Source organism: Peromyscus maniculatus, chromosome 5 (assembly GCF_049852395.1).
Source record: "Peromyscus maniculatus bairdii isolate BWxNUB_F1_BW_parent chromosome 5, HU_Pman_BW_mat_3.1, whole genome shotgun sequence".
Taxonomy (NCBI): Eukaryota; Metazoa; Chordata; class Mammalia; order Rodentia; family Cricetidae; genus Peromyscus; species Peromyscus maniculatus.
The window spans coordinates 92,287,327-92,311,001 of record NC_134856.1 but is presented as its reverse complement, the minus strand read 5'-3'; the positions used below and the strand labels follow the sequence as shown (position 1 = coordinate 92,311,001).

General features: G+C 42.6%; 1 protein-coding gene across 2 annotated transcripts in view; it reads right to left on the bottom strand.

Annotated features, from left to right (window-relative positions):
- Positions 1-779: 779 nt before the first annotated feature.
- Positions 780-23,675, bottom strand: part of Adarb2 (adenosine deaminase RNA specific B2 (inactive)) — a 532,528-nt gene continuing 509,632 nt past the window's right edge. The window contains exons 9-10 of one of the 2 annotated variants that reach the window (XM_006987845.4): positions 6,230-6,408; positions 780-3,363 (exon numbers count right to left, since the gene is read on the bottom strand). In XM_006987845.4, the coding sequence (XP_006987907.1) occupies positions 3,187-3,363; positions 6,230-6,408 (356 nt within the window). In that variant the 3' untranslated portion in view covers positions 780-3,186. The remainder of the gene's footprint in view (positions 3,364-6,229; positions 6,409-23,675) is intronic. The other variant, XM_016006368.3, reaches the window with a different exon arrangement.

Here is a 23,675-nt window from a genome sequence, read left to right as displayed (position 1 = left end):
CAAAATTAATAGTGATATATACAGGTTCAAAGAGGATCACAGAAATCAAAAAGAAGCGATTGTCAGGGACTTGCAAATCTTTTACTTGGCAAAAAAACAAAATCCAAAGAAATCCTAAATTCAATAACTTGATATTATACATTGTTGTGAAATCTTTTTGCTGGAGGTGGATGAGCAGTGCTTCTGTGCCCTCGTGGACTTTACCATGGGGCTCAGTCCTGTGGAAAGGTTCACAAATGAATAGACACTGGCTTTTTGACTGAGAACCAGGCAGGGAACCTTAAGTTGCTTATCTCCCCAATAGGAAAGCAATGTGTTTTGGAGGCAGATAAAGATGATGCCGACTTCCTTCTATTTGGACTTTAGAGGTGAGACTCAATGGGTGTGAATACAGAAGACAGAAGATTTGAAAACAAAGGGTGTAAAGATCAAAGAGATACAGGGTAGTTTTGAGATAAATCAGGTGGATAAGGAACAACCAAGGTGGCTGAGATACCTGCCTGTCCTCTTTATAGTCTACCCATATTCTTTTTGATTTGTTTGATTGTATTTGTTTTCAGGGTGACTAAAAGATAAATATGACCTATTTGTGTTTCATTCTTATAGAAACTTCTAGCTGCAGCAGCTCTGACACCCTCCTCAGCCTCCCACAGGCACCTGCACACACATGTACATATGCACATACCCTCCATGCATACACAATTAAAGTAAATAAGAGAATCTCTATGTTAGTGCTAACAGGCAGAATGAATTCGATGGGTGGCTTTTTTTTTTTTTTTCAAGACATAGTCATCTTTAGGAAAGTATGGGTCGTTTCTGGAAAAATAGTACCTTACACACCATGAATCCCTAGACCTGCAATTTATGCACATGATGGTGTTCACTGTAGGGTAAGCAACTGCTTTCTGTGTCTTTTGCATAGGCCAACGTGGCGGTATTTATTGAGAATACTTGAAAGGTGGCCAGTTCTTCCTCTTTCCATCACATGATGGAAACATTTAAGACCCTGAAGTTAATGCCAATGTTTTTATAACACTGTTTGGATCACACTGATGTGAAGTGCTGTGCATTCTCCATTCCACCCCTCAAAATACAAATGGTTTGAGGGAGGTCTTAGATTTCAGCCAGGAAGTAACTGTACCTAACAGTGGAAAGACAACATAGAAGCCACAACTCAGCTCTCAAGGTTTCTTGGGTCTCTAAGCTTCCTCCTAGTTATATGTCAAGTTATCAGAGATTACTACAAGCTGGCTCTTTGATCGTAGCCTTTACACTGAATGAAGATTCCATTTTCCTCAGAATTTATGAAAGATTAATATTAACCATTTATTTGCAAAAATACTTGCATGTCTTTGAAAGTTTATCTTGAAAATGTTTTTACAATGGTGCTCATATTCTTTCCTCAAAGAACTTTAGTGATAAATGTGGTCTCATATTAAATCCAAGGACTTAATATCTCCACTCTTCTTTTTATTGCATCAGATAACTGCAGTTCAATATATTTCATGTTTTTACCTCATTCTTGTGATGTCTGCAATATATGTTAGAATATATACATCATGATGTAATGGTTGAATTTTTATTGAGGATTGATAAGCTGGAATTCTAACCAGGAATCCCATATTCTAGAAGTGGCTCCTCCTATACTTTTAAAAACTAAACAAAAAACCAATAATGTATTTCAGATGGAATTAAAAAGGGATTATTTATTTTTATTTTATGTGTATGATAGTTTGCCCACATGTATATAAGTGTACTGCATGGGTGCATGGAGCCCTCCGAGGCCAGAAGAGGGTATTGTAACCACTGGAACTGGAGTTATGGATGGTTGTAAGCTGCCAGTGGGTGCTGGGAAATGAACCAGAGTCCTCTCTAGGAGCACCAAGTGCTCTTAACTGCTGAGCCATCTCTACAGCCCATCAGATGGGATTTGTTTAAACAAACAAACAAAAAGATTATGCACATGTTAAATAGCTTGATGAATGTTGAAATGAGTTCCAAGTGGAAAAAATTAATTAAAGGAACATGGGTTGACTAAAAATATGTTAGTGACATGCCTCTCTTTGCCTGGGTCTTCTCCTTTTAGGGATCATGATATAGGCTAAATAATAAAAAGATTTATATGTAGCCACGAACTTTGATACCCATTCTATACATGGTATAACTCTGTTTCTTTAAATTTGGCAGCTATGGTAAGTCATCATTATTATTTTTATAATTATTATTATTTTATTCATGCAAGATGATGATTAAGGAACCTAAAAATGATAGAGATCGAGTAGCTCCTCAAACCTAAAGATTTTGTTGAATGTTTTATGTGTATGCTTTCTTTATAATAAAAATTCATTTAAAATTCAGAATTTGATCTAAGAGTCAGTTTCATTACTTTATCTGCTATTATTGGGTAGTAGTTAAGCATTCTGCAGTTCTCTCTCCCATGACTGCCATTATCTATGAAAAGCAATGAAAAGATTGTGATCAAGTCAATCGGCCTAGGCTTGTTTGAAACATTCTACCATTGGGCAGTTTAAAAGCAGTTTTCTTGCATCACAGATCATGACTCTTTTGTGTCTCAGGTGTCTATCCCTTCCTGTCATAAACATGGTTTGTTTTATTTACTTGAGTTGCTCTTTAACAGTGTCCATCTCAAGTCCTTTTTGATAGAAAGTGGAAAGGCCTGAATGAATAATGAAGACAATACAGCATTCCTGTTGGGTTCTTTGGAGTTGGGGAGCCCATGGCTTTTCTTCTCACCTGTGACTTATTTTGAAGTCATATAAACTTGTGCTGGTGAGACTCAATCACACCATGAGAGAGGCCCATGGGAAGGGAAGGAAGCACAGAGGATGATGCATGAGGCTACACTCAAGTACCACGTTTCAATATTGCCTCTAAGCTCTTCTTGTCCAAAACAGATTATTTCCTTTTGACACCCAGTAAGGGATGGGGCTGATGCAATAGTGGTTCTATCTCTATCTTTGTGGACAGAGTTCTTGTAACTAACAACCCAGGGGGAAATAGCATGACCAAAACTCAAATCTAGTCTCCCATCCAAACATGGACATGTGTGTTTCTGAACACTGAAGGAGAATAAATGTCAAAAACTGATGGATATACCACACCATCATACGGCTGCATCCCCTCCAGACATTCCACTCTGGTCCAATAGCAAAGGAGTCTAATGACTTAGAGACTTAGTAGAAACTGATCTTGCTCTGGTGGTTTTCTCACCCAGGTACCAAGACCAGCTCTCTGAAAAGCCTTGAAGAGCTGCTGTTTAACAGATTGGTAGGTGTGAGCCCCCAGCTTGGCCTCACAGTACATGGACGGTGTTTCTCCTTGGCCGGGGATCCGTGTGCTTAGCTGTGGAGAGAAGGAGGAAGTGAATTCAACCATTCACAGTAACATGAGTTTCACAAGCAAAATACCAGCTTGATTCCAACCCTTGGCATCTCCTTCTCTTTCGTTTTAACAGTACAGTGGCAGGGTCCTGAGGAGATGGCTCATTTGGGAAAATGCCTAGCTCTCAAGCATGAGGACCTGAGTTCAGATTCCTAGAATCCATGTAAAAAGCTGCAGGTGTTGGTTCACACCTATAATCCCAGCACTGGGGTGGTGGAGACAGGCAGTTGCCTGAGACTGGCTGGCTAGCTAGTCTAGCCACTTGGTGAGTTTCAAGTTCAGTGAGAGACCCTGTATCAGAAAATAAGGAGAAACAATCAAGGAAGACACTTAACACAGACTTTTGGCCTCCAAACTCATGTGCACACCCCCCTCCCTCCTGTATGTATGAACTCATACACATACATACGCATTAAAAAAAAAAAAAGAACTGGAAGAGAGGTTATCTACGTTCTTTTGGAAAATTCTGTGAAAAACCCAATTGTTAAGGATACTTTGCTGCATCAGAAGTGCAGACAACTAAAAAAAAATGTATAACATAGCAGATGACTCACCTCCTATTAAGAATTTAACACTGCTTTCTAGCTGAGTGTGATGATACACACCTGTAAGCTCTGCACTTTTGAGGTTGAGTCAGGAGGACTGCCGTGTGTTCAAGGCCAGGCTGTGATATATAGGAAGACACCAACTCAAAATAAACCAAACCCAAAAAGCTCAGCAAACCCCAGAAAGAAACAAAACAGCACCAATAATGGAACCTCTGCTTTCTATATTCTTCCTGAAGAAGGGTTACCAGGGGAGGTTTGTGCACTAGCAGCACCATGGCAGGCAGGAGAGAAGAGGGGCTTTGAGTTATGGTGCTCGTTAACTAGAAAGGCAGTAAAAATAGGATGTTATCGGGCTTCTGAGTCATAGGAGACAGAAGTTGGAGTAGTGTAAGGGAGGGAAAACCTATCCATCCATGTCTTCAGTCCCCCACCAGGAGGACAGAGAGGCAGAGAGGCAGAGGGCAGGCCTGTGGTAGGGTAGCTTCAGATAACACTGCAGGGTCTTCCTGGAGGGTCTGTAGAGCAATGTGTCCACTCTGTGGCCAATGCCACCATGATCACGTGAACAAGAAAAGGACCTATTTGTTCAGCAAGACAAGAAGAGCCTGTGCTTCTCCACACCTTACAGTTTGGAAGAAGTGAGATGTGGGAAAAGGGATCCGAGTAGGCATGAGGGAGGCAGAGAGTTCTAATCAGAACTGGAACAGATGGTGCCATATACCCATATCTGCATGCTTGTGGCAGAGGCAGAAGGTGAATGCCAAACTCTTAGATAACTATAGTTTTTAACATTCTCTGAGTAGGCAAAACTGCTTCAGTGTTTGTACATCTGCTATTCTACTATCCAACTCTATTTTTGGGTGTGCATGTCATATGGGTACACACATGTGTGCAGGTGCATATGGAGACCAGAGGCCAACCTCAGAAGTAATGTTCTTCAGAAGGTACCAAATTTGTTCCCCACCACTTCTCTAAGACAGCGTCTCCCACTGGCCTAGAGCTTGCTGATTAGGCTAGGCTGGCTGGCTGGACAGCTAGCTTCAGGAATCCACATATCTCTGCCTTCCCAGTTCTAGTACTAATAGGCTACCATGCTGGGTGTTTTCACATGGTCTCTGGGGCTTTAACTCAAGTCTTTGTGCTTGTATAGCAAGAGTTTCATTGACTGAGCTATGTCCAAATACAAAAAAAAAAAAATGAGCAAAATACGTTTTCTTCACTAGTTTATTTTTATCTGTATTTTATTATAGTCTGCTATACTTTCAAAGTACGCAAAACTCTGCATTTCAGTTTTAACCCCCCAAATGTAGTTATTATCTATTCATTAATGGAAAGCAGATTTTGAAACATTGCTGTAATAGAAATGAGTGGCCTTCTGGATTGGAGAAAAAATGCTAATTTTGACCATCTTTGAAAATTAGTGGGAAATTACCTAACTTCCTTCTCTTCCTTTCTTCCTTCCTCGTGTGTGTGTGTGTGTGTGTGTGTGTGTGTGTGTGTGTGTGTGTGTGTGTGTATGTGCGCGCGCGTGCCACAATGTGCATTTGAAGGTCAGAAGGCAAATTGCAGAAGTTAGTTCTTTTCTTTTACCGTGTAGGTCTTGAGGACTGAACTTGGGTCCTCAAGCTTGGTAGCAAGTGCTTTTATCCACTAAGCCAGCTTGCCAGTCCTTATATACTTTCTGAGGAGTAGTTTGTTTATATCTGAACTTGGAATAAAATCTTTTTCTCTTTTTAATGTTTTAAAAGAGATTTATTATATTATTTTATTTTATGTGTATGTGTGTGGGCCTGGGTACATATACTTGTACCATATGTGGGCAGTGCCTGCAGAAGCCAAAAGAGGGCACTGGATCCCCTGAAACTGGAGCTACAGACAGTTGTGTGTGGCTATGAGATTTCTGGAACTGAGCCCTGGTCTCTACTAGAGGAGCAAGTATACTTAACCATGGAGTTTTCTCTCTAGTCCCTTTATGTACCTTACTTATGACATAGGGTTTTGTTGGTCCAACAATAAGCTCTTTTGTTGCTTGATTTCACAGAGACACACTCCCCAAGCTCTGAGGACCACATTTGGGTAGCAAAGCTGTAAGTGCATGGAGGAAATTCCTGGGCAGTTAGTTGGAGAAAGGGCAGTAACCATGGGGATCAGTTTGCATGTCCTTTCTCACAATTACTGCAGACCAAATGATGTCCCATTTCCCTGGAGCTTTCCTCAGGGTTTTAACCAGAGCCCAGGCACAGCTAGTTTTCTCCCCAGAAAGGACCGGTGCGACCTACCCTACCATGCAGCCGTGCCCACCGAGCAGAAAACACGTGCTTGCAGAGCCGGGATGAGCCTCCACAGCTCCTCTTCCCAGTGGTGGCGTTAATGATCTCCAGGTCAGCACTGCCCACGATCCAGTTGGCACTGAAATGGGGAGACTTCCCTGGCTGCCGTGCCTCGGTGTTACTCACGCCTGTCAAGAGAGAAATAGGAGGCAGTCAAGCATTCATATTCTTCAGCTCAAACGGGGCTCCCGTGAGAGCAGATAATGGGAACTAAAGCTAGTGTTTGAGCTGGGATGAGACATTCACATAAATACTGTCTTGCTTTTCTTTTTTAAAACTTAGTCACGTTGAAGTCATGGTTTTACCTGTCTGACTGGAGGTTGGAAACCAAGTTCAACTCTATGAGAGTCTTGTTCATTGCTGGGACCTGCTGTAACCTTTTAATTGGAAGGACTTTATGAGTATATTTTTTTCCTCTTCTGTGAATGTCTGTTGAATGAATTAATGAGCAAACAGAGCCATTTGAAAATTCTAGGAATGTGAGATTATTGGGTACCTACTGAATACCCAAAACACAAGATTAGTAAATAATTCCTGAAAGATCCTTAGGCTTATCATTTGGTTTATGAGGAAGAGACTCTGGATTTAATAAAGGAGCTCTATATGTAGGAGAATCAGTCAAACAATACAGTTTATGAAGAGCATTGATAAGATTCAGTACAAAATGAGAATATGAATCCCTTTATTACAAAGTTACTAAGAATTTCCACCTAGGCCTGGTGGTGCGGGCTGAGGCAGGAGGATCATATATATGTTCAAGGCTTGCCTGGGTTATAAATTGAGTTCAAGGACAGATGGCATAACTTAGTAAGATCTTGTTTCCAAATAAAAGAGAAACAAGAAGAGGCCTAGGGATATACAGCACGGGGATCGAGCACTCGCCTAGCATGTGTGAACCCCCAGCATCAATTCTCAGCACAGCAACATCGTTTCTCAAGATGACAGCATAGCATTAAGCCAAGGTTGGGTTTTTCTAAGCTAAGTTCCCCATGTGCCTGGGTGGGTCTTTTGACCCTTGAAGAATCTGGCTTCCAGAATTGTCATGAAAACCCTCATGTTACAGTGCGCCTCTCCTCCCCTGTTGGGCCCTGTGCTCTGATGTTTAGGTGGGATGTGACCCTTACAGAGCAGAGTGGAGGGAGAAAGTCAAGACTTTCCACTCTGGGTGATATTCTCTGCTTAGCATGGGGTTTCATGCTTTCCACCTTGCACTCTGAGCTCCAGCCTCACCTCCTGCCTGGCTATCTTGCAGTGCTCCTCATTATGAATGAATGCCTGCCCTCCCTCCAAGTACTCCCTCATACCAAGTACCTAACGTAGCCAGAGTCTGCTGATTTCTTATTATTTGTCTCCCTGCTGCTTTTACTTGAAGGTTATGTTTGCTGACCCATGACCTCTGGGGAGGGATCACCTAAATAAAAACACAGTTTGGAGACATGTGGCCCAGATGAATACAGCCAGATGGTTTCCATAGCAACCTCATGCCTAGCAAATAGGACCCTCCTAAGTTCTGTGGGATCTACAGTGTGGCCCAATCTTTGCTCAGAGTCTCGGGCATCCACCATGAAAGTAAGCAGAATTTAATCTCTGGTCCAGGCACTTCAATGGTGTTCTGGAAAGTTTGGTTTCCAGCCCAGAAGCTCTCGTCAGTTGCCCTGTCTCCATGCCTCTCATATCTCTCATCCTCCACAGTTCCTATAACTTCACCTGCACACATCTTACAGCTCCACAGGGCTTTATGCATAGGTCCTGGTCCAAAGAGAGCCCAGATGGACCTCTCTCTCCTCTTGTGTAGTTTTACCATGTAAAGGTGAAACCTGTTACCCATCCAGCCCTGCATGTCCGCTTCTATTTCCCTAGCCATGGACACTAGACAGATGGACCCACTGACAGACATGTCCAACCCATAGCCAGCTCCCTGGGCCAAGGATAGCTATGAATGCAGCCCACCACAAACATCGTTAACTTACTGTATTAATTACCTTTTTCATTGTTGTGACAAAATTCCTGACAATAAGCAATTGAAGGAAGGAAGATTTTTTTTTTTCCTGGCTTACAGTCGGAGGAAACACATTCCATCATGATAGGGAAGGGATGCAGGCAGTAGGAGTTGGAAGCTAGTTGGCCATATTGCCTCTACAGACAGGAAGTGGAAGTGAATAGGAAGTGAGGTTGGGCTATACAATCTCAAGGCCCGACCCCCACTTCCTTCAGTCAGGCTGTACTTCTTAAAGGTTCCACAACCTTCCTAAACAGCCCCAGCAGGTGGGAACCAAACACTGAAACACATGCGTCTATGGGGGACATTTCACATTCAAACCATGACACTCAAAACATAAGCTTGCTATTTTTTATTGTAATGTGGGATTCTCCCACATGAGTTTTGTAGATGAAAACATTGTGTCAAAATTTCAAAAGGATGGATATACCTGGGAGCTTTTCTTAGATCTGCCCGTTTATCACATGAGTGTGTGGAGCCTACAGGGAGGCACCGGAGGCTTTTGCAAGAGCATTGTATTTAGAGTCCAGTGGCTGCTCAGGAGTCCCCAGGATGCACTACACTTACTAGAGAAGCCCACGCACTGGGAAGCAGTACAGGTATAAATCACAGCTGGAAGAGCACACCGGGAGTTCAGGGGCCTAAATTCAACTTCATGTAAGGGAGTAGTTCCCATCTCAGCAGAAGATCTGCTCAACTGTGAGTTACACAGTCATGGACTTCAGGATCTTCCTGTGTCCTCAGCTCCACCTCCGATCTTCTTGGATAGAACTGAGGCATGCTCTCTCAGCACATGGCTATTTAGCTTTGCCAGTTGCCACCTAAGCAACCCAGATCTCAGATTGAAAGTCACCTTGTGACCTTCTGGTCATAGATGGGCAATGTTGGACATCCAGGCACATTCCATCCCTGTCAGCTCTTTTCCCTAGAAATGATTCACTATTGTGGCTACCCACCCCTGAGAGCTGGGCAGGGGAGACAATCTGGTCCATTGGCAGCCATGGACTGTCCTACTGGGCAGGGACCATCTCGGCAGGAAGAGACAGCTGCTGAGGTCAGGGACGACTAGGTACAAAGAGATGTGATCACTGCTTTGGAATTGTGGGCAGCCAGGCTCAGCAGCCTGGCTTCTCCTCCATCTCTGCAGGCTTTTCTATCCCCACTCCCTTTCTCCTGTCTGCCTGGTTTTTGTGCTGGGATTGACCACTGAAGCATGCACTTGGGGCTTCTCCAAATTCCTAAACTCTGAACTCAGAAGAAAGCCTTTGAATGTCTGATGTCAACACATGACCTGCCTGCTACTTTGCAATTTATCCCCCACTCTTCCTGTTCTCTTCCTATTACTGCTTTCCTGGAGAGATCATTGAGCTTTGCCATTGGCTCTCAGCAAGCAGACACCTGCCTTGGAGAGGGCTCAGCTGGGGGCTGGCTGGGTACTGCTCTCAACATGCCCGATTCACCAGGGCCCAGACAGTCCAGGGAGGCAGCCGTGAGCATTCTTGTGTCTACATGTGGAGAATGCAGGGGAAGGAAGGAACGTGAGCAGGACAGTGGACGGAAGCCACAGGCTGACAAACATGTGGGGTTCAATGTGAAGACAAGACTCGGGACTTAGGAACCGAAGAGACTTGGTTTCCAGCCTGTCTTGGTTCTGGGGCCTTGGTACACATCATTAATTCCTTTCTTCTGCTCTCTGATGATGGCAACTTCATTTCACAAGGTTAAGTGAAGATGAAATGAGAGAGAAAGGAGCACTTTCAAAACATCAAATGCTATGGTAATTCTTATTCAAAGGAAGATTTGAAGGTCACCTCTAGTTTACTCAGGCTTCTCCAAGCCACACACCAAAACATTCCCAGTTATAGGACAGAAAATACTTCTAGTTTAGTGATTAATTACCTAATTGTTCCAGGGAGTGGAGTAACTAATCAACAAGCAGAAGTCAGGATTATTTTTATATTAAACATACATTTTTTTGGACATTTACACATTTGTCCAACATTTAACTTTAATACCTCCGTTGGAGTTATCATTGTCTACTTATACTCTGAGCCTCTAGTTTAAGGATTATTTTTATCCTATTCTTTGCCTGCAAGAACAAAAATCCTCTCCAAAGCAAACTGTGGGAATGGAAATCCAGACTTTGATGTCATTAAATTTTTTTTTAACCACAAAGAAACACCGCTTGGAATGTTTACTAAGTGTTAGTACCAGAAGAACAATTTTTGACAATGCTGTAATTAATGATTGGGTTCTGATTATAGTAAAGGAGATGGAGCTGTGTGCCAGACTCACTTGAATGTAATGTGCAGATCCACTAATGTGCAATGAAACATGTGATTACTGCCCAGAACACTCACATCCATCGGTGCCACAATCTTTTTCTGTACGGCAAATGCTGCGAGGATAGACAGCATGCACAGTTGTCAGGAGACAGTGGTTGAGTGTGGTCTTGGGGTGAAGGAGAGTCTAGCTCCTTAGCCACTGGTCAGCACCATGTTACCTCTTTCCATAGGAAGGCTCATGGTGGCATGGTGAGGAAGGAGCTCTGAGCATGGCCTTCTGAGTCACCAGGAAAAGGCTGCTTTCCAAGGTCTTCCACTCTCATTTGCTTTGCATTTTCTTCTGTTTTGGGTGATTTTTTTCATTTTTCCATTGACCTCCTCCCTCTTCCGCCTCTTCTCCACCCCTGTCCCGCCCCCTGCTGCATTCACATATATAATTCCTCTGATGTGAACTGGGCTTTGTGTTTGTTTTTTTTTTTTTTTTTTTTTGGTTGTTGTTTTTGTTTTTGTTTTTCAAGACAGGGTTTCTCTGTGTAGTTTTGGCTGCTGCCTTGGACCTCACTTTATAGACCAGGCTGGCTTCAAACTCACAGAGATCCGCCTGGCTCTGCCTCCCCAGTGCTGGGATTAAAGGCATGTGCCACCACCGCCCAGCTGACATTTAGTTTCTATGGAAACCTTTTGACATGTAATAAAGAGCTCACTCACTACAGTAGCAGATTTGGGGAATTTAAACCAATACTCCAGGTACCCTTTTGGTATTCCTGGATATGGACACAAGCAGAATTTTCTATAGGACTTGTATCTTTTTTCCCCTTTTCTTTTTTTCTCTCCTTTGTTCCCTTCAGCCCTTCCTTCCTTTCTTCTTGTGTATGTGATGTGTGTGAGTGGTATGTGCGTTTGTGTTTATGTATGCAATGCGTATGGTATGTGTGCACACACATAGGCCAGGGACGGATGTCAGTGTCCTCCTCTGTATTCTACGACTTATTCCCTTGAGACATGGTCTCTCATTGAACCTGAAGCTTACTAATTGGGCTAGGCTGGCCAGCCAGTGTGCTCCCAGGAGTCAATGGTCTCTGTGGCCCAATGCTGGGGTTATAGGCAATGCATGGCCATGCCTAGTTTTTATGTAGGTGCTAGGGATTTGAATTCAGGTCCTCATGCTTACATGAGTAAGCCTTATTATCCACTGAGCCATCTTCTAGACCTGAGCTTTCTTCCATAGCTCATCCATTCACTCTACTGTAGATATCATGCCCCTCTCAGGACAAGGAAGATTAGTTTTAAAGGTGTTTAAAGACCACGGACCCTACTGCTTAGTTGTATCAATAAGAGTTTTAGATTTTGCTGGAAAAGATGAAGGTGCATCCTCTAAGGCATGGAAAGCAGACTGATTTATGCTAATTTTCTCTATGGTTAGGGGTGTAGATATAAATATCATAAATTACAGAGACTGTTTTTCATGTGGCAACATGAAAGATTTAACATTAAAATAGTCGCTTGGTGCTCTGGAGATCTAGCTGTGGAGTACTTGCCTAGCATATATGAGGTCCTAAGTTTGATTCTCAGCACTGCGTCTGCATATAGGTAGGTGTGGTGGTGCATGCATATAATCATGGGAAGAGTGGAGGCAGGAGGACCAGAAATTCAAGGTCGTCTTCAGCTAGATAGGGAGTGGTAGCCAGTGTGAGCTACATGAGCCTCAGTCTAGAAAAATAATGAAACAAATAAAAACCAACGTCCAAGGATACAATAAAAAAAGGCATATCCCGCCAAGACCCACCCCCATGAAGTTCTCAAGGTAATAAATACATTAGCACATACCTAATAATCCAGAATACTAAACACATACAATATTGCCAACTGTCCCCAGTTTACAGTATTAAGTTCCTCCTCAGGATTATTCTTCCAATGGCAGACACCAACAGATCAGAATCTTCTAGTTGACACGGGGCCCTAGTTTTAGCTAAGATTTTGGAAATGGATTTGGTATTTTGAAAAATGAGTTTTGTGTTGATTATAGTCCAAGAAAAAAGAGTACCCCTGCTGAAGAATCAATCTTCAGAAACCCAGTACTGTGAGCAAATGACTGGGATTAGGTTGATGAAATCTGTGCTATGCTGGTTAGTTTTTGTCAACTGAACCCAAACCTAGACATGTCTTGGAAGAGGGAATCTTCACTGAGAAAATGCCTCCATCAGATCGGCCTGTAGGCAAATCTGTTGGACATTTTCCTGATTAATGTTTGATGTGGAGGGCACAGCTCACTGGAGATGGTACCATCCCTAGGCAGGGGGGCAGGGATGGTATACAAAAGCAGGTTGAGCAAGCCAAGGGGAGCAAGCCAATAAACAGTGTTCTTCCATGGCCCTGCCTTGGTTCCCTCTTCCAGGTTTCCACCTTAAGTTTCTGACCTGACTTACCTCAGTGATAGATTCTGACCTGAGGCTTGTAAGATAAAATAAAATCTTTTCCTCTCCAAGTTACTTTTGGTCATGGTGTTTTACCACAACAACAGAAACTCTAACTAAGACACACTGTGTCATGTTTCTTATTTTGCAGACTACCTTGACCAAGGATTCTATGAACTTTCTCTGTAGCATCCAGAAACCAAAACAAATAAAAATAAAATTGACCGAATAGAAACCCTAAGAAAAATTTGCCTTTAATGAATTATTTTGTAATGAAGGAACAATAGTGCATAATTCAATGTGATTTCTAAAATTGAGAAAATTATGCTTTAACAATGTAGTATTGTATCTAGTTTATTATAAAGTTAATTGCTTGAAACAATCAGATTTACTCTCTGGCCGTTCTGGAGGTCAGAATCTACAGTCACAGTGTCAGCAGGGCAGCACTTTCCTGAAGCGTTGGGGGAGGAGCCTTCCTTGACCTGTCTATCTTCTGGAATCTGCAAGTGTTCTTTGGCTTAAGGTTGCATCACTTGGATCTCTTCTTATAATAACAAATGTGATTGCATGTGGAGGCTTCTGAAATAATTTATGTCATCATCTCCCCATTTCATGAACTTTAATCAAAACTGCAAAGGCCTCCTTTCCAAATATGACTTTTTACAGACACCCCACTCATGTGCCACTTCCTGGAGTAATCCCACACCCTGAGTGTCTCTTCATGGCCTTCTCAGAGCCGCTTCCTGGAAAACACCATCCTCGAGCATCATTTCCCGGGATTATCCCACACTCTGGCACCACCTACTGGCAAAAGCCCAGATCTCCAGATGAGAGAGTTTGCTTCCTCCTCTATGGGGCAATTTGTCTGCCCTCCCTTTTGCCTTCAGCAATGCTGGTTCTGGTGGTGGACTGTGTCCAGATACCTTAATAGTAGCTGGTCATTTCTCAGGTTTATGGAATAAACAGAGGAAACACACACCAGAGTGGGTCTGTCTTAATGCAACAATAGGCTCTTTGATTTGGAAACTTGCATAAAAGCCTAAGAAGAGTGAGGGGATGGGAGAAAGTATGTATGCCTGAAGGATGATGCAATTTTATGAAAATACCAGAATTAACTAAAACCTTTCCCTTAGTAATTGTTTCTGAACAGTCATGGGTGGAAATCTCTTCCCAACCTAAATAGTTCTACCAAAGTCGTCTTTAGCAGACAAATGCTAACAAGTTTGTCTGATACTCAGCACAGAGATGTGCTGACATTTGTAACTGGGTTATTCATCTTTGGTGAAGTTTTTGAACAGATCTATCTTATTCCAAAGAAGATATGTGTAGAAACTCAGCCAGCCTCCACCACCTTTGCCTCAGATATTCTGGAGGTTGGTGGGGGTAACGGTCATACTCAATGCGGCTGTCTGCCTTGTCTTTTCAGTTCACACAATTGTGTTAACAAGGCGGGCTCAGAAATGGGCCAAGGTCAAATATCACTTCTACAACTTCCTAGTGGTGTGAACTCTGATAGGTTAATTAACCTACTACTGCTTCTCCTCTCAAGAGAATTTGATTATTACAACGGTGATTCCGACCACTGCTCTTAGTTCTAGCATCATTGAAGAGTGGAGACAGACTAGCCACGATTCAGCCATGAAAATTAGCTTTATGATGGCTCACATCTATATAAAGATGCCTTACTTCAAAGGAATCCTTATTTATTTTTTAAAAAAGGCATTATATAAGTGAGACATTACAGCATGTCTTTAAATAGCTGGTGAGCCTACTATATTTAAAATGTAATTCAGTCTCCCCAAATTAAATTTACACAAGACCTTTCAGGGATGTAATTTTTATATGAAGCGAGGCGAGTCTATAATACAGGGGAGCATTACATTTAATTTTGCAAAATGAATGGAGTAGCATGCTTCCAGGCATGCATGGAATCATAAAGTTGCAGGGATAGAATGGGCCTTTTGAATTTAATATTTAATATACTGCCAGATATCCTGTGTACCCTGTGTAATCTCTCTCTCTCTCTCTCTCTCTCTCTCTCTCTCTCTCTCTCTCTCTCTCTCTCACACACACACACACACACACACACACACTTCTAATAAAAACAGAATTGGTAAATTTATCATATCAATGCCATTTTATTTATTCTCATTAACATGAACACCATCATAATTGCCAGTACTTTTATAGCTACCCTCTTGTCTTAATAGAGCGTATTCAGTGGGAAATATATGACATGTGCTGTGGAGCCCACAGAGTATGGTGGGACTGAGGGTGGGCAATTGGTATGTTGTGTGGTGAGGTTGTCTTAACAAGTTCTCAATGTATGTAAAGGGGGCTGGGGAGATAGTTCAGTGGGCAAAGCATTTGCTGGGCAAGCATTGAGGACCCGAGTTTGAACCTATGCAGGATCCACAGAACCTATGTAGAAGCTTGGCCTGGCTATGAGGCCTGGCTTCTTCTGTATTGGTTTGGGATAGACCTCAAGTCCTCATGCTTGTGTGGCAGGCACGTATAAGGCTGTCTCCCAAGGCTGGGATGACTTAAGGCATCTTGTGGTCTGCCCTGTCCCCTATTTACCCTACAGACACTTTGAAGCCCCCAAAGAAAAGATTGTTGTGACCTAGTCTCAGATCTGGAATCAAACAGTCATTTAAAACAAAATCAAGTCAGAGTTAGTTTCTCAGACATGGGGACGATGACACCAAGTCAACAACAGTGTCTCTCAAAGAGTTTCCCTAGACTGTGGCCAGCAAACAGCCTGTTTTTTGCAGCTCCCTCAGACACCTTTCTCCCATTTTCCTCTTCCTCCTCCTCCTCGTTCCCATCCTTCATTCCTCAAGATCATACCTCTATGCAGCCATCCCTGTAGGATTGTGTCTGGTACTTAGAAGTAAGTAGTTCCTATTTGTTGAATGATATGCTCAGCACCTCCCAACTTCAACCTACGATTGAGTGAGTAAATAAACACCCGAATGATGTGAATAAACCTGTTGAATTGTATTGGCAATGGAAATATTTTCCTTGGACTAGTGACAATGAGACAGAATATCCTGATCATTTTTTTTTCTTGAGACTGAGTCTCACTTTGCAGTTCATGCTGTCCTCAAACTTGTGGTCTTTCAGCTTCAGTCTCTAAAGGATAGAATCACAGATATGTGTCATTATGCTTTATTTTTTTAATGTATTTTTATTTATGCGTGTGGGTGTCTATGTGGGCTTATATGCACATGTGTGAGGGTGCTGGAGGAGGCTTGGAGTTGGATGTCTTAAGGTGGGGTTGGGAGTTGGGTGCAAGGCGCCAACTCTGGTCCTCTGGGAACAAGTGTTCTTAACCTTGGGGCCATGTCTCCATCCCCCATTACTTCCCCTCCAAAATAGACAAAACAACCAAACCTGTTTAGTTCAGGATCTCTGGTACAAAAAGAAATGTCAAAAGAAAATCTAGGATACAGCCACAAAGGCACCCATCCCCACAAACTCGGTTAACCTAAAAGAAAATAAAAATGAACAAAGAGCTTGCCAACAGAGAAAGTTCTCTTTGCTTCTGGAAGATGTTTCTACATCCTATTCCATATCCTTTTCATCCTGTGGCCACTCAGGCCTTTAGGATAGCAGTTTTCCCTGCTCTGCCACTGTGCCTTGGTTTTTATTTTCCATGCCCCTCACCCCTCTTTGGAGACAGAGTTAAATTATGAAGCCCTGGCTGGCCTGGAACTTGATATGTAGACTTCTAAAGCACAGAAAGATGAGCTAGGTGGGAGAATCTACACCTGGGCTCTTTTGTTCCTGGACTATTGGACACAAAGCTTGGACAAGGACTTTCCTTCAAAATTTAAGCTTTGGATTTACTCATTGCCAGATGAGGGGGAGTGCTAGCATTTGTCATGCTCATTGTATAGATGATGCCTAATTGGGGGGGGGGTATCATAAAAGGTTTACCTGGAGCCCTCTTGAGACATGGGAGGACTCAAACCAACTTCTGAGGTTGCCTAGTTCCAGGTATAGGTCTAGGTCAAGGTTGAAGCCTGTATACCTCCAATACTTAAAAATAACAGCACAGTGATTTACATAAAACATTTATGGAAGTTTGTCAGTTACTACATCATATGCCCAAATTTGATGTAATATAAAACGATGCTACAAATTAATATCTAGATGAAAGAAAGTATTTGCTCCCACAACATTTGATTTATTTTGCAAAATACTATTTATTATTACTAATCTCATAAACTTCCCTTGAATTAGAGAGGATCAGCACTCCATATAGGATTCTGAAACACAGTGTATACTCACAGCAAAGTAGGAACATGAATGCCTCCAGAACAGGTATCCAGAGTGTGAAAAGCATATAGAATCGGTCAAAACTTAGCCTATAGTTGATGAAGGTTTTAATGTGTATCAAACTTTTGACTAAGTTGTCAGGAAACACAGTATCTAAAACAGCTTCTAGATATGTTTGCTATTAATTTCTCTTTCTTTCTTTCTTTCTTTCTTTCTTTCTTTCTTTCTTTCTTTCTTTCTCTCTCTCTCTCTCTCTCTCTCTCTCTCTCTCTCTCTCTCTCTCTCTCTCTCTCTCTCTCTCTCTCTTTCTTTCAACTGCTTCAGGAAAACCAGTACAGGAAGAAAGAGAAGCAATGCCTCTGTTTCTATTGGAAATGCAGCAGTGTTCGTCACACCAAACTAGAAAAGTGGTCTTCAACTCACGGCTCTAAAGATCAATTCTCTGGCTTGTCTCTGGTCTCAGATTTCTTGATCATTGCTATAACCTTGATTTGTACTATAAAAAATGATCAGACTTTTATTTTCAGTGTGGGTTTAGAAAGGTCAAGATTAAAAAAATCCATGTCTAGGGCTGGTGAGATGGCTCAGTGGATAAAGATACCTGCTGCCTCGTCTATGGCCAGAGTTCAATCCCAGTGACCCATAGTGGAAGGGGAGAGTGACTCCTCTGACTTCCACAAGTGTGCTTCCACATACACGAATAAATAAGTATAAACCCCACATCTGTTGAGTAGGCTATCATCATAAAAAAGAGTTTGACTATTGACTTGGTTATTTTTCTTTTGCTGTGATAAAATATACTGGCAAAAGTGACTTAGAGGAGAGAGGATTTATTTTGGATTACAGTTCCAGAGGGATAGAGTTCATCACGGCAGGGAATACATATCAACAGTAAGGGAAGGCATGGGGGCAGGAGCCGGAAGCTGGCTGTTGAAATTATACTCTGGGAGCAGGAAGTGGGCAGGGAGGAGGGAGGAGGGAAGAGAGAACCGGAAGTGGAGCCAGGCTACAAAGCCCACACTCAGTGACATACTTCCCACACCCTAAAGGTTCCACAGTCTTCCCAAACAGTGCCACCAAATGGGACCGCTTGTTCAAATAATGAGACTATGGGGGACATTTCTCATTGAAACCAGCACAACTATGTTATCTAGACCCCTTCGTCCCACTGTAATTATTTTTACTTGATGGGAGAAATAGTTGTGATGCTGAAAGCATCAAGAAGTATGTATCTTCAGCTTGGTAGGACAAGCTGTCAAAGTCACTTTCTATTTCACGGCACCCTTTTTCTAAAAACAGAGTATTCAAAGTATAGATTTTTATTAGTCAGTACTCTCACTATTTTGTTCCCACCTTATTGAATTCACAATTGGCAGACTTCTTTAGGGTAGCTGTTTCAGGAAATGATGCAACCCGTCCCTTGTCCCCTCAGTGACTCAGGATTTGGGCTAGCCTTAGCACACTCACAGGTTTCTAGTCCTGAAGTTGGCTCCAGTTTAGCTTGCCTTACACAGAATATTTCAAGTCTCTCTTTGAGGCATTACTATGCACCCTGTGCCTGTGGCAATGAGGGTATCCTTTTCAGCTTGGTTGGTTCTTTTTAACCCAGAACTGATTTAGTCGTGTCTAAATTGCAGGGTTTCATTCTCCTAATGCATGAGCTTCCCCTCTTAAGGTGACTCTGTAAACCGACCTTGAGGGAAGTTCATTTGCTTGTTTGAGTGTGATTTTTATTATTATCATCTTTATGCCAGACCTCATCCTCCCCCACTCTTGTTTTTTTATTCCAGAAATTAGGATGATTTCTTTTCAAAATTTGCATGATTCATTTTCAAATGTCCATCAAACGCAATGAAGTTACTGCTTAGGGGTTTTGAGCAGGTGAGTTATCAAGATTTAGCTTAATTTGCATCTTGACAGTAATGAAAACCATATTCTAAGTAAGTACAGACTGATGGGTTCAGTCAGACCACACTGCTTGCGGGGGAGGTGGATGCCACAGGGGCTTGTGGGAAAGAGGACAAAGTGTCTCGGGGCAATGCCATTATCCCAAGCCCATCAGGTGGCCCTGGATTTCTCTAATTGTCTTTTTCTAGTCATGAATTTCATACTTAACAATTAAAATTCTTTGTGTGTGCATGTGTGTTTGGCTGCCTTCACATGTGTAGGCATGTGTGGAGGCCAGAGACTGACTTCTGGGTGCCTTCCTCTCTCATTCTACATATTTATTATTATAACTTTATCACCATTACTATATGTGTGTGTTCATGCACACTCCATGCATGACACCCCACACATGTGGAGGTAGGATGACAACTTTTCAGGAATTGGTTCTCTCCTTCTGTGTCGTTGAATTTCTCTTATTTCTGCTGCTGCACTGTCTATGTAACTTTCTATTCAACTTGGGTTTGGGGGATCAAACTCTGCTGGTCAGGCTTGTGTCACAAATGCATTAAACCATTGAGCCATCTTGTGGCCTTCCACATTAATTTTTAAGATGGGCACACTTCAGCGAACCCGAAGCTGACCATTTTGGCAAGACTGACTGGCCAGTGAGCTCCGGGGATCTTTCTGTCTTTGCCCTTCCCAGTGCTGGCTTTACAGGTATGCTGGTGTGCTTGGCTTGTACGTTGATGCTGGGCACCTGCACTTAGGTCCCTTTGCTTGCGCAGCAAGTACTTTGCCTGCTGAGCCATCTCTACAGCCACAATAATGAAAAGTTTTCATTTTATTTATGCTGCCACATTCCCAGATGGGCATGTCATTTATGAAGAGCACAGACTGGAGACTGGATGTCCAAGATGTACTGGTCCCCAGTGGATGGACAAAGACCACTCCCTTGACAGTGGGTTGGGAAGGAGGTAGTACTGTAGTTTCCATTTCTTAATGATTATTAATTTTAAGTCACTGTTGTCGGGTGGTGGTGGTGCACGCCTTTAATCCCAGCACTTGGGAGGCAGAGCCAGATGGATCTCTGTGAGTTCGAGGCCAGTCTGGGCTACAGAGTGAGATCCAGGACAGGCTCTAAAGCTACACAGAGAAACCCTGTCTAAAAAACAAAAACAAAAACAAAAGAAGACTTATTTTATATGTGCATTTCTGTGTTGGGTATGTGCATGTGAGTGCAGGAGCCCACAGGGATCAGAAGAGGGCATTGGATCCCCCAGAACTAGAGTTACAGGTGATTGTAAGCTTCTGGGAACCAAACTCAGGTCCTATGCAAGAGCAGCAAGCCCTCAAAATTGATGAGCCATTTGTCCCATCCCTAAACTCTTATTTAAACTCTTAGATAAATTCAGAAGAATGAGGACAATTCAAGGAGTTAGGAGCACAGAAAAAGATAGAATGTAAACCCTTCATAGTAAATGAAAAGTCTCCTAACTTTAATCTGCAATAAATCTAAGAACTGTGCCATAATTTGGGGACATTTAGTAGGGAGGCATTCACTTCTGCTTCCAAACTAGCCATGTTTTGATGTTGTCGAGAGCTAGTTTCATCACTTAGTTACAGTGAGTCCTTGTCACTTTAAGGAAAGACAGGATAAAGAAAAACAAGAAAAAATAAAAGCAAGAAAGAGGAAGAGTTTGGTCCCACAGTCACATTTTCTTAGAATTGCTGAAATTATTGGCCATTTAAAAAATAAATATAATTTTCTAGCTCTCAAGGCGAACCTTCCACTTCTGTGCTTGGCGACAGATGAGTCTTCTACTGTCTGAGCTACTGTGAGAGCAGCGGGCAGCTAAGAGTTTTGGACACACTCCAGTGCACTGGCTCGCCGCCCCCACACCACTTCTCTGGTAGTTAGCTGTGGCTGCCTCTTTAGCTAGCCTCGTTTCGCATTATTAGTTTTTATGCAGTTGAAGAAATAGACATCTAAGAACTTGGACTGCACTGCCACAGGATATAATCTGACATATTAGAAGAATTTAAAATTTAAGCCAACCAGATCTGACTTTAAATCCTTGTTCCTTTTGGTTAAATAGAGCATCTTAAGGAATATATTGAATTTACATGAGTCTCTTTCAAGAATAATTAATGTGTGCTTATGAATATGAAAGTGACATGTGTGTGCACATGCATGTGGAGGGCAGATGTCAACATCCAGCATTGTTCTTTAGGATTATCTACCTCCTGAGACAGGGTTTCTCAGGGATTCAGTCTCCAAGTAGGCTAAACTGAACATCAAGCAGGTCTTTTAATGTGGCTTCTAGAGCTTGAACTAGGTCCTCACACCTGCAAGGCAAACATTTTACAGACTGAGACAGCCCCCTGGCTTTCCTCTGGTACTTAACAAAATGGAGAGACTAGTGTTTGTTGTTGCATGGTATGAAGTTCGAATGAGATGATTCATGTCGCAAGTCAACATTGAGAGAAAGTGCCTGTTCAACAAGTGTTATCTCCTTTCTCTAATGATTTTGCTACTCACTGGATACTTCTGAACTTTATAATAGTTGTACTACTCAGAACATACCCCGCTTCTTGCCTCCTTTCTGTCTCCAAGAATACTACCCATAGGTTGTTCAATTCTCAAAAGCTGCCATGGTTAGAGTTATGGATTCTGCAGCCTAGGTTGCACCCAAAGGCAGCCTTTATAGCTTGGACTTTTCAGGTGAACTAAAACCCCACCTGTTATGTGTATCAGGACTAGCTAGTGATTAAGACACCATCACACATTCTGTGTTGAGGATGAAGGAGACAGACCATGGGCTGGGGACAAAGGGATACCGGGGTAGTGTAATAAGCAGAAGCAGAGCAAGTACACAGGGGGTAGGTTCCCCACTGCCTGTGGTGTGCAGCCAGCCTTACCGATCTTAGCTCAGCTCTCACTCCTTCCACAATAGCTCAGCACTCTTTACAGTGAAATAAGGCAAAGTCTTTTTTTTTTTTTTTTTTTTTTTTTTTGGTTTTTCGAGACAGAGTTTCTCTTGTGTAGCTTTGTGCCTTTCCTGGAACTCACTTGGTAGCCCAGGCTGGCCTCGAACTCACAGATTTCCACCTGCCTCTGCCTCCCGAGTGCTGGGATTAAAGGGGTGTGCCACCACCGCCGGCCTTTTAAGGCAAAGTCTTAATACAACAGTTGTTTAACATTCCTGGATAAAGCGGTGCCACCCTCTGTGCGGTAGCCTTGCTGAGACTGGCCAACATTTGGATACAAGTTCTCCTTAGCTGCACACTTGGAATTCTGGGATCTAGCAGAAATCTAATAAATCCTGTGCCTTTGAACACAAAATAACACTAGTCTCTCTGTGTATCTCAGGCTAGTTTGTAATTCACTATGTATTAAGGCTGTCCTTGAACCCACGACCCTCCCTCAGCTTCCTGAATACTTGAATTACAGGCATGTGTCACAACACTCAGCTTCAGGAGCTAGGGTTCAGCCCATGTCCTAGTGCCATGAACTCTCCTCACTGATAAAAGAAAGAGGAGGCTCAGTCAGGGACCCCAGGAGCTCAGAGAGCATCTACATTGCCTGGGGTTTAATATGTGAGTTGTGAGACATGGAGGAGAACTCCTTTCCACCTTCCCTGTTCTAGCTTTTTATGCCTGTGATCTTATTTTACATAACCAATAAATGGTCAACATTGTAGAATAAGTGAATAAAAGGATTCATTTCTGTGATGGCAGCATCTTCTCTTAAGAATTTGCTCAGCTTTGCATGAATTATTTCATTTCATCCCCACCACAGCTCCCACAAGGCCCCTTTGCATACCTGATCTTATAATGTGGAACAATTTATAAACTCTGGGAATAAATCTTAGGCCCAACTGCAACATATAGACATGCAGACATTCACAGAGTATGCACACAGGTATACACACATACACAGACACCAGTCAGATAGACACACAAACAGACAGATACATACACGGTCACAGACACAGACACAGACACAGACACAGACACAGACACACACACACACACACACACACACACACACACACACACTACAACTGCTTTGTCTTACTGTGTTTTTCTTTTCTGAGACTCAGGCTGTATTACTTTTCTCATTGCTTTGACCAAATTACTTGACAGAAGCAACTTCAAGGAAAGAAGAGCTTACATTGGCTTATGGTTTGAGGAGATACGGTCCATCACGGAGGAGCCTAAGGAGGCTCATTGTATTGCACAAATAAGTCAGGAGGCAGAACAGACAGGAAGTGAGGCCTGTACCCAGTGACCTACTTCCTCTAGTAAGGTTCCACCTCCTAAAAGTTTCACAGCCTTTCCAAACAGTGCCACCAGCTGGGACTAAGTATTAAAGCCCATGAGCCTGTGAAAGGCGTTCACATTCACACCACAGCACAAGCTAAAAGCAAAGCAGCCAAGCTGGTGAACGCTTGCCTCCTGCTCCTGGAGCAGAGCCCAGGCCTGCTCTTGCACAGGGAGTTCCGCTGTTTCCCAGTGTGTCTTCC